Below are 15896 nucleotides of genomic sequence, written 5' to 3' on the forward strand. Positions count from 1 at the left end.
CGCAGTAACTACTGCAGCTCCCAGTCCGCAGGAGCCTGGATGTTTAACTGGGGTTCCAGAGGCCGCCGAGAGGGACAGAAGACCAGATAGCATATTTGACAAATCATAGCTGAGAACTTCCCTAACTTGGGGAGGGAAACAGGCATTCAGATCCAGGAGATAGAGAGGTTCCCCCCCAAAATCAATAAAAATCATTCAACACCTCGACATTTAATAGTGAAACTTGCAAATTCCAAAGATAAAGAGATGATCCTTAAAGCAGCAAGAGACAAGAGATCCCTAACCTTTATGGGGAGAAGTATTAGTTAACAACAGACCTCTCCACAGAGATCTGGCAGGCCAGAAAGGACCAGCAAGATATATTCAGGGTCCTAAATGAGAAGAACCTGCAGCCAAGAATACTTTATGAAGGCTCTCATTCAGAATAGAAGGAGAGATAAAGAGCTTCCAAGATAGGCAGAAACTGAAAGAATATGTGACCACCAAGCCAGCTCTCCAAGAAATATTAAGGGGGACCCTGTAACAGAAAGAGGAAGCCCAAAGAAATAATCCACAAAAACAGGGACTGAATAGGTATTATGATGACACTAAATTCATATCTTTCAATAGTAACTCTAAAGGTGAATGGGCTTAATGATCCCATCAGAAGGCGCAGGGTTTCAGACTGGATAAAAAAGCAAGGCCCATATATGTGCTGTCTACAAGAGACACATTTTAGACATAAAGACACCTTCAGATTGAAAATGAGGGGGTGGAGAACCATTTAACATACAAATGGACCTCAAAAGAAGGCTGGGGTAGCAATCCTCATATCAGATAAATTAGATTTTATACCAAAGACTGTAGTAAGAGTTGAAGAGGGATACAATATTATACTTAATCAGTCTATCCAACAAAAAGACCTAATAATTATGAATATTTATGCCCCTAATGTGGGAGCAGCCATTATATCAACCAATTGATAACCAAAGTAAAGAAACACAACTATTAATGTAGTAGGAGACTTCACTCCACTCTCATAAAAGAACAGATCTTCTAAGCAGAATATCAACAAAGAAACAAGGGCTTGCTTTGAATGATACAGTGGACCAGATGGATTTCACAGATATATACAGAATATTCCATCCTAATGCAACTGAATACACATTCTTCTCAGATGTATATGGAACTTTCTCCTGAATAGACCACATACTGGGTCACAAATCAGGTCTCAACTGATACCAAAAGACTGGGATTATTCCTGCATATTTTCAGACCACAATGAGTTAAAACTAGAACTCAATCACAAGAAGAAATGTGAACAGAACTCAAATGCTTGAAGATTAAAGAGCATCCTCCTAAAAAATGAATGGGTTAACCAGGATATTAGAGAAGAATTAAAAAGACTAATAGAAACTAACAAAAATGAAATCACAACTGTTCAAAACATTTGGGATACAGCAAAGGCAGTCCTAAGGGGGAAGTACATAGCAATACAAGCCTCTCTCAAAAATTAGAAAAATCTCAAATATGCAAGCTAACCTCACACCTAAAGGAGCTGGAGAAAGAACAGCAAATAAAGCCTAAACCAAACAGGAGAAGAGAAATAATAAAGATTAGAGCAGAACTCAACAAAATAGAGACCAGAAGAAAAGTAGAATAGATCAACGAAACTAGGAACTGGTTCTTTGAAAGAATTAAGATAGATAAACCCCTAGCTGGACTTATTTAAAAAATACTCAAATTAATAAAATTATGAATGAAAGAGATCACGACCAACACGAGGAAATACAAACAACTTTAAGGACATATTATGAGCAATTATATGCCAACACATTAGGCCATCTGGAAGAAATGGAAGCATTCCTGGAAACTTATAAACTATCAAAACTGAAACAGGAAGAAACAGAAAACCTGAGCAGACCCATAACCAGCAAGAAAATTGAAGCAGTAATCCAAAACCTCCCAAAAAACAAGAGTCCAAGAGCACCTGGGTGGGTGGTTCAGTGGTTGAGCGTCTGCCTTTGGCTCAGGTCTGATCCTGGGGTCCTGGGATGGAGTCCTGCATTGGGCTCCCCACAGGGAGCCTGCTGCTCCCTCTGCCTATGTCTCTGTTTCTCTCATGAATAAATAAATAAAATCTTTAAAAAAGAAAGAGAGAGAAGAAGAAGAAACAAGAGTCCAGGGCCAGATGGCTTCCCAGGGGAATTCTACCAAACATTTAAAGAAGAAATAATATCTATTCTACTGAAGCTGTTTCAAAAAATAGAAATGAAAAGAAACTTCCAAACTCATTCTATTAGGCCAGCATTACTTTGATTCCCAAAACCAGACAAAGACCCTATCAAAAAGGAAAACTACATACCCATATTTCTGGTGAACATGGATATCAAAATTCTCAGCAAGATCCTAGCCAATAGGATCCAACAGTACATAAAAAGGATTATTCACCACAACCAAGTGGGATTTATCCCTAGGATGCAAGGGTGGTTCAAAATTAGTAAATCAATCAACATGATAGATCACATTAATAAAAGAAAAGACAAAAACCATATGATTCTCTCAATGGATGCAGAAAAAAATTTGAAAAAATAGGGCATCCTTTCTTGATTAAAACTCTTCAAAGTATAGAAATAAAGGGAACATACTTCAATATCATAAAAGCCATCTACCAAAAGCCCACAGTGAACATCATTCTCAATGGGAAAAAACTGAGATCTTTTCAAAACCCTCTGGTCAGGGACATGACAGGGATGTCCACTCTCACCATTGTTGTACAACATAGTACTAGAAGTCCTAGCCTCAGCAATCAGAAAACAAAAAGAAATAAAAGGCATTCAAATTGGCAAAGAAGGAGTCAAACTCTCACTATCACAGGTGACGCATTACATATGGAGAACTCAACAGACTCCACCCCAAAATTGCTGGAACTCATACAGCAATTTGACAGTGTGGCAGAATACAAAATCAATGCCCAGAAATCAGTTGCATTTCTATACACTAGCAAAGAGACTGAAGAAAGAGCAATAAAAATCCCATTTACTTTTGCATCAAAAACCCTAAGATATCTAGAATAAACCTAACCACAGAGGTAAAAATATGTACTCTAAAAACTATAGAACACTTGTTAAAGAAATGGAGGAAGAGGGACACCTGAGTGGCTCAGTGGTTGAGCATCTACCTTCAGCTTGGGTCATGATCCTGGAGTCCCGGGATCGAGTCCTGTGTCGGGCTCTCTGTGGGGAGCCTGCTTCTCCCTCTGCCTATGTCTCTGCCTCTCTCTCTCTGTGTCTCTCATGAATAAATAAATAAATTCTTTTTTTTTAAGAAAAAAATGGAGGAAGACATAAAGAGATAGAAAAACATTATATGCTCATGGGTTGAAACAATAAATATTGTGAAAATGTCTATGCTACCTAGGGCAATTTACACGGTCAATGCAATCCCTATCAAAATACCATCAACTTTCTTCACAGAGTTGGAAAAAATAATCCTAAGATTTGTATGGAACCAGAAAAGACCCTGAATAGCCAGAGGAATGTTGAAAAAGACAACCAAAGCTTGAGGCATCACAATGCTTGACTTCAAGCTATATTACAAAGCTGTGATCATCAAGACAGCATGGAACTGGCACAAAAACCAACACATAGATTAATGGAAAGGAATAGAAAACCCAGAAGTGGATCCTCAACTCTATGGTCATCTAGTATTTGACAAAGCAAGAAAGAATATCCAATGGAAAAAAGATAGCCTCTTCATAAATGGTGTTGGGGAAATTGAACAGCCACATGCAGAAGAATGAAACTGGACCACTCTCTTATACTATACACAAAGATAAACTCAAAATGGATGAGAGATCGAAATGTGAGACAAGAATCCATCAAAATCCTAGAGGAGAATACAGTCAACACCTTTTTTGAATCTGGCCACAGCAAGTTCTTGCAAGACACATCTCCAAGGCAAGGGAAACAAAGGCAAAAATGGGACTATCGGCACTCCATCAAGATAAAACGCTTCTACACAGCAAAAGAAACAGTGAACAAAACTAAAAGGCAATCTATGAATTGGGATAAGATATTTGCAATAACATATCAGATAAAGGGCTAGTATCCAAGATCTATAAAGAACTTAGCAAATCAACACCCAAAAAACAAACAATTCAGTCAAGAAATGAGCAGAACAGACATTTCTGCATAGAAGACATACACATGGCCAACAGACACATGAAAAAATGCACCACATCACTTGTCATCAGGAAAATACAAATCAACCACCATGAGATACCACTTTACACCAGTGAGAATGGCTAAAATTAACAAGAGAGGAAACAAATGTTGGCAAACAAATGTTATACTCTTAAACACTGTTGATGGGGGGATCCCTGGGTGGCGCAGCGGTTTGGCGCCTGCCTTTGGCCCAGGGCGCGATCCTGGAGACCCGGGATCGAATCCCACGTCGGGCTCCCGGTGCATGGAGCCTGCTTCTCCCTCTGCCTGTGTCTCTGCCTCTCTCTCTCTCTCTGTGACTATCGTAAATAAATAAATAAAAAACCTTTAAAAAAAAAAAAAAAAAAAAAAAAAAAACACTGTTGATGGGAATGCAAGCTGTTGCAGCTACTCAGGAGACAGTGTGGAGGCTCCTCAAGAAGTTAAAAATAGAACTACCTTACGACCCAGTAATTGCACTACTGGGTATTTACCCCATGGATACAGATGTAGTGAAACGCCGGGACACCTGCACCCCAATGTTCAGAGTAGCACTGTCCACAATAGCCAAACTGGAAGGAGACACATTGTCCTTTGACAGATGAATAAATAAAGAAGATATAGTATATGTATACAATGGAATATTAGCCATCAGAGAGGATGAATATATACCATTTACACTGGCATGGATGGAAGTGGAGGGTATTATAGTGAGTGAAATAAGTCAGTTGGAGAAAACAATTATCATATGGTTTCACTCATATGTGGAATATAAGAAATAGTGAAAGGACCATAAGAGAAGGAGGGGAAACTGAGTGGTGAAAAATCAGGAAGGAAGACAAACCATGAGAAACTCCTAACTCTGGGAAACAAAATTGTGGAAGGGTGGGGGATGGGGTAACTGGGTGATGGGCAGTAAAGACGGCATGTGAAGCAATGAGCACTGGGTGTTATACTAATGTTTGCAAATGTAATTAAATTAAAAAAGAGAGAGAGAGAGTATGTCTGGGGATGGTCCAGGTGCCTCACCTCCGAAGTTTCAGTGATTCAGAAACCCCATGTCTCCTTTGTGAACAAGAATCTCCTAGGCACACAGATTATCATTTATTGAGAAAGCAGTTCCAGTCTCATGGCCACCTGATGTGCTAGGAGAGAAGACTCCAGAACCACAGCAGCAGGGCCACTCCACTCTCAAAAAGGACCCAAGGCTGGAGCCTCTTTTGGGACTTCTAAAACCTACATGTCTGCATCCCTGTAATGCCCCAAGCCCAAGAATATGAAATATTTGTGATACTAAGAAATAGTTAAACCTGCCCTGGTGGCCTGAATGGCCTTAGCACTAATCTAACTATATGATTGTACTCAAAATGTGTATTTTTTTTTCAAAATGTGTATTAAATGTCTGTCTGCCAGGCTTCATGAGGCCATCATAATCCATGCATACAAAGCAGCGTTCTTTTTTTTTTTAATTTTTAAGGTTTTTTTTTTATTTATTTATTCATGAAAGACAGAGAGAGAGGCGAGAGACACGCAGAGACACAGGCAGAGGGAGAAGCAGGCCCCATGCAGAGAGCCTGATGTGGGACTTGATCCTGGGTCTCCAGGATCAGGCCCTGGGCCGAAGGTGGCGCTAAGCCACTGAGCCACCAGGGCTGCCCCCAAAGCAGCGTTCTTAACACTTTACATGTACTAAGCTTTCAATCATCATGGTACTCCTGTACAGAATAATCCTCTACTATAGGAGAGGAAATTGAAGCCAAAGGTCCTATGGCTGGTTCATGCCAGAGCCAGGACATGAGGTCAGGAAGTCTGGCTACCATCTGGGCACCTCACCATTGCACCGAAACAGTGTCATTCTGTAAATGGGCATGTAAGTAAAGGTCTGCAATCCCTTATTTCAGTTCTGAAATCCAAAACTCAAAACCAGAAGTTTCTTCCTAATCCTGGAATCAAAACCCAACCAGTGTGCCTTTTCACAATTTTCCACGTAAGTCTTTGATTATGGAGTGTCACCCCAGACAACTTCTGGAGATGTTATGTAATGTTCAGCATCTGCACCTTGGCACTTCCTAAAGCCCAAACAATTCTATATTCTTAAATATGTCTGGCCCCAAGGGTTTCAGGTAAAGGCTGTGGACCTGTATTAAGGTTTTGTGGCAATAAAGGTTTTATTTTTACAGTTGTCTGACAGTACAGTGTAAAAGTTGGAGCACAAATTGGGTCTGGCCCTATTTGGCATGGGCACTATATTTGTCCCCAAAGATGTACTTAGGGCCTCCTGAGCAAAGGTCAAAACTTCCCTGAGGCAGGGTGAAGGCCTAGTCTATTTGTGGAGAAGCAGATGGTGGAGAGGCTGTTCTCCCCTTTCCTGAGTCCTGTTTGTCCTTCCTCTGCTAGAACAGTTCACACCCCTGGCAAAATCTGGTCTTCCTGCTGCCAAAGGGAGGGATCTTCAGGGAGTATCTGCTCTGTAACTGGATTATGAGATCTTGGAAACTGAGCATCCCTATGGCTTTATCTTGTTTCATATTTCCCTTACAGGCTACTTCAGTGTTTTGCCCATGGAACCATAGAATACATGTTAGACCTTAAGGTCTAGATGTAAAGCATCTCTACAAACCCCTGCTAATTTGATACTCTCAGTCCCCTACAACCCCCACCATCATACTGCCTCCCTCTGCCTCTCACATTAGAGTTCCTCCTGTCCAGGATATCCATTCTCTCCACTGCACCTCTCTCCCTCTCACCCTCACCTTCCACCCATACCCCAAGCATAAATTTGTTCAACTGTGGCACCTGCAAAAGCTGAAGCAAAGGAACATCCTTCAATCAGCACTCCACACCCCACAGCCAGATCAGAAGTGAACTTGAGAATCCTGAGTCTAATTTCACAGAGAGATGAACAGGCCCAGAAAGTATGGCAGTCTGCTCTAACCCAGGCCTTGCTCCTATCCTGAGCAATGGCTGGTCGGTGATCTCAACCAAAGACAGGGGCCCTTGGCCCAGCTGGACCAGCCCAGATGCCTGCCTGCCTCCCTGGTTCTTTCCTCAGCACTCCTGCCAGGAGAGAAGCTTATGACAGGACAGAAGGCAAACACAGAGGGAGTTTGTTTTAGCTTTGAGTATTCCTGGAAGCCCCCAGATAGCTGCCACAGTCTCTTAGCAGTGGACAGAGGCAGGAAGGAAAGTGAGGAGGGCTCTGGGCACCCTTGGAAGCAGTAAAGGGGCTTACAAACCTGGCAGGAGCAGGATGGCAGCTTTGCAAAAAATTGCAGACCTGCAGGAAAAGCATCCTTCTCACCCAGCAGGACATCACTTCCACTAGCTGTTCCTGAGAACTGCTTCCCTCTCTCAGCCCACACTGGGCTGGCCTTGGCTTATAACCATGGGATCTCCACCTGCAGACCATCCCCTTGCTCACAGGGACCAGGGTGTCTCCCCTGTGGGAGGAATGCTACATCAGACTTCTAGTCCTCAGGCTTCCCTGACATACCCCTACAATGACACAAACCCTACATGCTAACCCTCTGAAGTCTGGTCCCAGACCACAGCGTTTTTTAGGCCACCATATTTAGGACAGAATTTATTGTACCCTAGCTGGAACCATGCTTTGTGATGATATGTCAAAGGAATGAATGCATTGATTAATAAATAATTAATATTCAGTGAATGATATTAGATTCTATGCCCACCAAACACAAGGCTTTCTCTTTTCTTTTTTTAAAGGTTATTTATTTGAGAGAGAGAGAGAGAGAGAGAGAGAGAGCACAAGAGCAGGAGGGGCAGAGAGAGAGAGAAAATTTGAAACAGACTCCACACTGAGCACAGAGCCCAATGCAGGGCTCAATCCCACAACCCGGAGATCACAACCTCAACAGAATCCAAGAATTAGATGCTTAACCAACTGCACCACCTAGGTGTCCCCAAATATAAGGCTTTCTTACAAGCCATCTCCAATGCAGCCTTAGTCTCCTCAAGTAACTGCACTGCTCCAAACCCAAAATGCTATGCCCATGCCCCTACAGCCTCCAGGAACTCTCTGAAACTTGTGCTCAAGCCACCCTCCTAGAAATCCCTGCTCTGAGGTCCCACAATGCCCACAGCATATGTCTCTGGGGTATCTCCAGAGCATGTCCAGGCAGTCAGGGAGGGTCTGGCCAGCAACAAAGGTCAGCAGGAAGGGTTAGTCTTTTTTTTTTTCTTCTAACTTCCTGAAGAAGCTCACAGACCAACGTAAATATTGAAGACACAGGCTGTTTCACTGGTGTCTTTTTAGCCTCGTCCCTATATTGCCACACAACTGAATAGAAAGTTCCAGAATGGAATCACACAGTGTCACCTCAAGGCAAACAGCGGGAGAGAAGGGAATCAGCCTACCAGCTCCCTATGTCAAATGGCTGATCATCAGCCAGGCTTCTCCAGGCCTGCTTGCGGGCTGTGTTGACAAAGCCACATACTAGAGCAAGTCCAGGACAGGAAGAGACTCAGAGAGTCAAAGCATTGCTGTGGGGATGGAAGAGAAGTTGGTCCTGAGTTAAGGAAGAGGAAGGCTGTACCAAAATCCACTTTCTGCTCACAGCACCAACTCAGAGAGAAGGCAGAATAGATCCTTGCAACCACGTCCTGAGGCATTTGCCTGGGAAGAAACAGAGAAGACAGACAGCGGGAGGGAGCTGGGGAGTGTCTGGGAATATTGGTGGGGCAAGAATCCTGCAGGCTCCCAGGTGAGTCTTTTACCCAGGTTAGGCCCCTGCCTGACCATGTATCAGATGGGGCTGGGTCGGGGGCCAGGGAGGTTCTTCTCAGGAGCTCTCCAGCAGATTCTGACACACAGCCTCCCTGCTTTTCTCTGCCTGAGCACCAGGGAAGAAGGCACAGGGGGAACTGTCCTGAATCACCTGTCCTCCATCCAGCCTTTATCCCCATCAGGAGATGAGGTGCCTGGAACTCATCATCTTCAACTGTGAAGGCTAGCTGGGCAGGAGGTGAGGAGAAGAGAAGGCCCTTGAGAGAAATTAGTTGGCGGATGGGCTAAATTTGAGGTCTCCCCTAAAGTTTCTGATGATGAGAACATGCTGCTCCTGAGATCCTTGAGTCTGCGTGCTGCCTGAGGTATGGTGTCTTCATGCCAGCTGGCCTGGCCTACTCTGGGGAAATGTCCAGCAAAGAGAGGCCTTGGGTAGCACTCCAGTGGCCTAGTTATAGCCTCTCACTCAGCCTCAGTGTCCCATTCTTGTCCAGCCCAACCCATCCCAGTGAAATAACCAAAGTGCAGGAGGCTCTTAATTCCAAAGTTTAAATAATAGTTAAGTCAGATGTACTAAAAACATATGTATCTCTTTGACTCACTAACTCCACTCCTAAACCTTATGCCCAGGAGAAGAAAATGCAAACTTATGTTCACCCAGTGACAGATTCAAGTGTTCAAAGCACTGTTCATCATAGCCCCAAAATGAAATGCCCATCAGTGAAGAACAGACATACAAATCCGCTCTACTTACACAATGGAATGTTTGTAGCAAATTGGAATGAAGAATTTATTACAATGGCATGGATGAATCTCCTGGACCTTAAGTAAAATGAAAGAAGCCAAGCATAAAAGCATATACTGTATGTTCCATTTCTGTGAAGTTCACAAAAGAGTCAAAACTAATCTGTGGCTAAAGAAGTGAGGATAGTGCTTGCCTGCTGTGGAGAATGAGTGGAAATGGACATGGGATTTCTAGGGGTGCTCCATTTCTTGCTCTGGATGTACACTTTGAAATTTTTGAGGACTATAAATTTATGATTTATTTATTTATGATTCTGTATCGATGTTACATTTCAAGTGGAGCAGAGAAAGAACCAGCAGTTATTTCTGGAGTGTATAACGGGAAAACCACCCACAGCTAGACTCAAGGCAGATCCACTGGTTACATTCATCCTGTCCAGCCAGGAATTTTGGAATCTGACTCAAGAGGGGAGTGCTGAGAGTAGAGGAAAACCCCGACTCTTGAACCCAGGTGGAAGAAACAAGCCAGAATCCCAACATCAAAAGGCACTCTGGAGGTCCTCTATTCCATGCCTCCTAGCCCAGACATCAGCAAATTCTTTCTGTAAAGTATGAGATAGTAAATATTTTATATTTTTCTGGCCAGTTACAGTCTCCATTCACATATTCATCTTTATTTTTTTACAACTCCTTTAAAATTTAAAAGCATTTTTAACTTCTTAGGACTTACAAAAAGATGGGATCCCTGGGTGGCGTAGCAGTTTGGCGCCTGCCTTTGGCCCAGGGCGCGATCCTGGAGACCTGGGATCGAATCCCACGTCGGGCTCCCAGTGCATGGAGCCTGCTTGTGTCTCTGCCTCTCTCTCTGTGATTATCATAAATAAAAATTAAAAAAAAAAAAGGACTTACAAAAAGAAACTGAGGGCCAGATTTGCCAACCCCTACACAACTTAGCCAATGCTAAACTGCCTATTACCTCTGACAGATGGTCCCCAGTGTCTGTGTGGCAAGGGCTTTGCCTCGTCACCATAAACTAGAATTTAATTATCTGCAGCTGAACTCATGTGTGCGCTTCTCCAGTCTAAAAAAGCTGATGTGAAGGGTGTCTGGCTGGCTTGGTGAGAAGAGTATACAACTCTTGATCTTGGGGTTGTGAGTTCAAGCCCCACCTTGGGTGTAGAGATTACTTAAAGATAAAATCTTTAAAAAAAAAAAAAAAGCTGATGTGAGTTTCCACGGATAAATTTTCTGAAAGTCCTGTGAAAAATACACAGACAGCTACCAATATTGCTAAGTTCCAGCTCCTGAGCACCCCCACTGCTGCCATTTCCCCAGGAGCCCAAAGCCCATGGCCTGATGCCCTGGGTGTGCCAGGTGACCTGCTCTGACAACCTACAGCTCCAACTTGGATTCAGGAGATGGCTAGCAGTCCTCCTACAAATAGGAGCATGCTTTGTTGCAGCGATGCTTGGTCCCAAGAGGGCTTAAAACCAAGGCTCTCTTCTATCCTGGAAAAGATCAGATAAGCTTTACAACAACCTGAGGGAATATGAAGAAAGCCCCTTCCAGCTTGTACTTGGATTTGAGGAAGGATCATTTAGAAGAGAAAGAAAGGTAAAAGAAATAGGTATTAAAGGTTCTTATACACCTATTCTTCAGAATGGGTGTCCACTATATGCTCCTTTTCAGTCTTACCAGTTCCTCCAAGACACCTCCTCCAGCCTTCTCTCAGCATCCTCTCCCTGTACATGTTCCCCCTTGCTCTTTTCCTCTTTCAGCTCTCCTTCTTCCTGCATAGATTCAGCCTCCCCCACCCCCAACCCTCACCCCCAGGGCAGGCAAGATTTGCTTCTGAGCAGTGCCCTCTTTTCTTGTTCTGCTCCCCAGCTGCTTCCTCTATGGTTCCATGTGTAGGGTAGAACCTGCATTCAGAAATGGGAAAGTATTCCAGCCCTGAAACATAGTTCCAGTTCTTGTTGCTTAGACTTCCCCTCATGGCTCCTCAGACTCAGTCAGGACCTCTAGGAAGGCTCCCAGATTGTAAACTGGGAATTTACTTGTTAGTTTCCTAACAAACTCTCCCAATAGGTATCCCCCTGTAGTCAGGTCAGGCCTGGGTTTCAACTTCCTCCCTCTCCAAGAAGGCTCTCAGAACCACTAAACGACAGATACTACTTTTCACCACAGGGTCCTAATCTAGTGATCCTAACAAGAGATGGGGTAAGTTTCTTCTATGGTTCATCTACTACAGGAAAGGAATATTATGGTAGGTGATAGGAATAAAAAGAAAACCCCACTGGGTACTGTTCTAATTACTTTACAGATGTCAACTATTCCAGCTTCACAGCAATCCTAACGTGTGTACTACCGTCTTTATTTTGCAGATGGAGACGTGGCAGCACAGTTATTAGGAAACTAATCCATGGTCACAGAAAAGTGACACAGTTGGGATGCTAACACAGCCTGGGCCCAGCCCAGATTATGCCTGGGCAGAGACCTGAATGATAACTAAATCTGAATGAAGGAGTGAGACAAAACCTTTCCAGGTGGGAGAATATGCCCAAAGGTATGGAGGCAACAGCCTGGCACAAGTGTATCAAACTTCCATTTCAGGTTCTGGTGGCTGCAGGATGGACTGAAATAAGTGCAAATTACCCTTTAGGAAACTTTGTGTCCAGTTGAAAGCTGATGGGGTCAGATCTGGGATGGCAGGAACAGAGATAGAGAAGGTTGCCTAGATTTAGAGATAAAAATCAGCAGGGGGCAGCCCCTGTGGCTTAGCGGTTTGGCGCCGCCTTCCACCCGGAGCATGATCTGGAGACCCAGGATTGAGTCCCCCGTCAGACTCCCTGCATGGAGGCTGGTTCTCCCTCTGCCTGTGTCTCTGCACCACCACCACCCACCCCCTCTCTCTCTGTATCTAATAAATAAATAAAATCTTTAAACAAAAATCAGCAGGACTTGATGGTTGCAATTTGTTGGGTTTGTTCATTCGTTATTCACTCAGCAGAGAGGTAAGGAGTTCTTGCTGTATTCAGCACCATGATAAAAGAGCTGCATGCACAATGTTGACCGCACATTTCCCATCCTTCCTCTGTGGAGTCTATGGTTCCAGTTCAGGACCAGAGAGGGAGAGAAGGGGTTCCATGGTGCCTTGAAGATTCCATTAGGGCAGGTGGTGTTCCTCAAACCAAACAATGGCCAATTAATGACGGGTTAATGAGGGGGGTGCAATCACACCAGCAGATCTTGAACAGCATTTCACTGAAGCAAAATAGAACAGAACATATCGGGGTGCCTTGAATGCCATAGGGGAAAGAACAATTTCCAGAAATTCTGTTTGTTATGTGTGTATGTGCAAGTCTGTATTGCATTAACATGTGCAAAGCATTTCTCAGTGAGGGCCAAGTACAAACAGAAGAACGAACCCTGTAAAAAGCTTGAGTTAGTGCCACTACACGCTTACCGCTCTTAACTGCTCAGCGGGACTGAGCACGCCTTATTCATGCTTTTGTTCCTGTAAACTGGACGAGTAAATGGACGGACGGGTCATGCATGTTTTTGACGGATGGATGAATCAAAATGAATGCATGGATAAGTGAGTGGACAGTGAACGGACGTTATTTCCGAAGAAGGCAACAAGATCTACAGAATGAGTCAGTGTAGGGCACGCTGCGTCTGAGGTGTCCGAGAGGTCCCCGGACAGTGCAGATGGACAAAGAGGTAAAAGTGGCGGGAGCGATGAAGGCTAGGAAGCTGAGGCTGTCCACGCAGCAAGCAAGGGGTTAGCGGGTGCGGGCTAAGGAGGTACGTTGGGAGACGCAGGCGTCCCCACGCCAGATCCCTCTAACCTCAGGGCCCCGGCGCGCCCCCGGAAGCCCCGCCCCGCGGCGTCTCTGCAGGCCACGCCCCCGAGCGCGGTCTCGGAGGGGCCCGGGTTCTCGCTACCACAGAGGTCTCTGGCTAGGGGGGCCGGAAGTGCGCGAGGGCGCCAGCGCGGCCGCCGTAGGCCCTTGGTCCGGGTCCGTTCCTGCGCCTGGCTCGGCTGAGCGACTCCCGGACCTTCGGTGTCCGGCTGGTTGGAGCGGCGTAAGCACCGCTCAGTGGCTTAAGTTGATTCCCTTTCCACTGCTACCTCTTCTCACCGGCCGCTCCTCTCCCGGCCGGCTAACGGGCCGTGTCCTGGCCTGAGGCGTCGTAGAGAACGTGGTCGTCCGTCAGCTCAGTCTACCCCTTCCCGAGCGTGGGTTACGGCGCCTACGTCCTTGTCTGTTGCCTCAGGCTGGGTGAGAGGTGCCGACCCCAGCGGACGCCGCTGGGCCGGGCAAACCCGCAGGGAGGCGAGAAACGTGTCTGGATCCGAGTTTGCAAGCTGGGAAGACAGAGGCTGCAGCCTGGTCCTGCCCTCACTGCCCTTGGAGGGCGGCTGAGCCTGGACCGAGGGCTTTCGCGCCTTGAGCTGGGAGAAGCCTGTGGAGGAGAGGAGCAAAGCATCTCTGCGGGCCTGGGGGGAGGAGCGCGGTTGAGAACAGCCTTGGGTCGCAAGCGTAGCTCGGAGGCCGGCCTGCAAGCGGGCCCCCAGCTCCTCAGCTCCGGGCTGACGCATCCACATCCTCAGGCCGCGCTTTAAAACGGCTGCCCTTGCTACTACTCCGAACCCCAGAAAGACCCTTCAGGAGGAGGCGGTGTGCGCCATCTGCCTCGATTACTTCACGGACCCCGTGTCCATCGGCTGCGGGCACAACTTCTGCCGAGTGTGTGTGACCCAGCTGTGGGGAGGGGAGGATGAGGAGTTAGATGAATGGGAGAACGAGGACGACGATGTGGAGGGGGCCGTCGGTGGATGGGACAACTCCACTCGAGAGGTTTTTGTACCAGCGTAATGGTGATGAGGCAGTGTTCCAGGACCAAAAAGATGATGAACTCTGGGTTGGTGATGGTGGGGTCAGGAATCGGGACAATATGGACTATGTGTGGGACCAGGAGGAAGAAGAGGAAGACCGGCACTATTACCTGGGAGGCTTGAGACATGACCTGAGAATTGACGTCTACTCAGAAGAGATATTGGAAGAATACAACGAAGACGACCAAGAGCTGTATCCTGACACCCATCTGCCTCCTCCCACCCGTCCGTCCACAGTCAGTTCACCTGCCCCCAGTGCCGAAAGAGCTTTACCCGTCGCAGCTTTCGTCCCAACTTGCAGCTGGCCAACATGGTGCAGATAATTCGCCAAATGTGCCCCACTCCTTATCAAGGAAGCCGGGGGAATAATCAGGGCACCTGCTATAAACACCAGGAAGCCCTGAAGCTCTTCTGCGAGGTAGATAAAGAGGCCATCTGTGTGGTGTGCCGAGAATCCAGGAGCCACAAACAGCACAGCGTGGTGCCATTGGAGGAGGTGGTGCAGGAGTACAAGGTGAGAGGCAGGAGGAAAAGGCGCTGAGGGGTTGAAGGGAGTGGAGAGAAAACAAGGGGAGCTGGGAGAGATAGGTACTCACTAGTTGAACCTTTTTTTTTTTTTTTTTTTTTGTGAGATGAGTGCACAGTAGTGGAGAGACATGGGCATATGTCCACCAAGGAGACAAATTGCTTGAGGCTGTTCAGCTTCCCCAGGAGAAACTGAGCAAAAACACAACAGTCACTAGAAGCTGACTACTTTTGTTATTCCCTTTCAATCTGACTGTATGTAACATATCCCTAGTACTTGATTTCCCTCTGTTGAGTCCTGAGTCTGTACCTAACACCAAGACTCCAGGACCCCTTAACACATAGGAATGGAAAGCCATAGTACTTGAAGATAATATGACATTTGGAACCTCAGAGCACAGTGTCAAAACATGACTGGGGAAGAAACACACACACACACACACACACACCAAAAAACAGATGACTGTATTGGTAGGGTGAAATGCTAGGTGTGAGTCCTGGACTGACAAGTGCAACTGGCCTCACCCCCTTCCCAAAGTCTGAGGTTGCTTCCTCATTTTCAGTATGGTTAGTTTTCCCTATAGAGGGAGACAGGCAAAAATTCATCTTTTTGATGGATCAGAATAAACCTCATGTCCTGATCACTCTCCTTTCCTGTATTTTATTACAGGATTTAGGTCAGATGACCTAGCTCTGCCACTTACTGTCTAATCTTGGGGAGGTCCCTACCTCTTGGCTTTTCTTTTCTCCCAGGTTTAAGATTAAGAGATCATGTATGTGAAAGCCATAAAGC

General features: G+C 45.6%; 1 protein-coding gene across 1 annotated transcript; it reads left to right on the forward strand.

The window, feature by feature from the left end:
- Positions 1-14285: 14285 nt before the first annotated feature.
- TRIM52 (tripartite motif containing 52) lies at positions 14286-15154 on the forward strand (the record flags this gene model as incomplete). Its single annotated transcript, XM_055301546.1, is given in 3 exon segments — positions 14286-14525; positions 14527-14799; positions 14802-15154. Coding segments are annotated over 3 exon segments (831 nt in total), but the record flags the coding sequence as incomplete, so codon positions are not given.
- Positions 15155-15896: the final 742 nt, after the last annotated feature.

This window comes from Nyctereutes procyonoides, unplaced genomic scaffold (assembly GCF_905146905.1).
Source record: "Nyctereutes procyonoides isolate TBG_1078 unplaced genomic scaffold, NYPRO_anot_genome, whole genome shotgun sequence".
Lineage (NCBI taxonomy): Eukaryota > Metazoa > Chordata > Mammalia > Carnivora > Canidae > Nyctereutes > Nyctereutes procyonoides.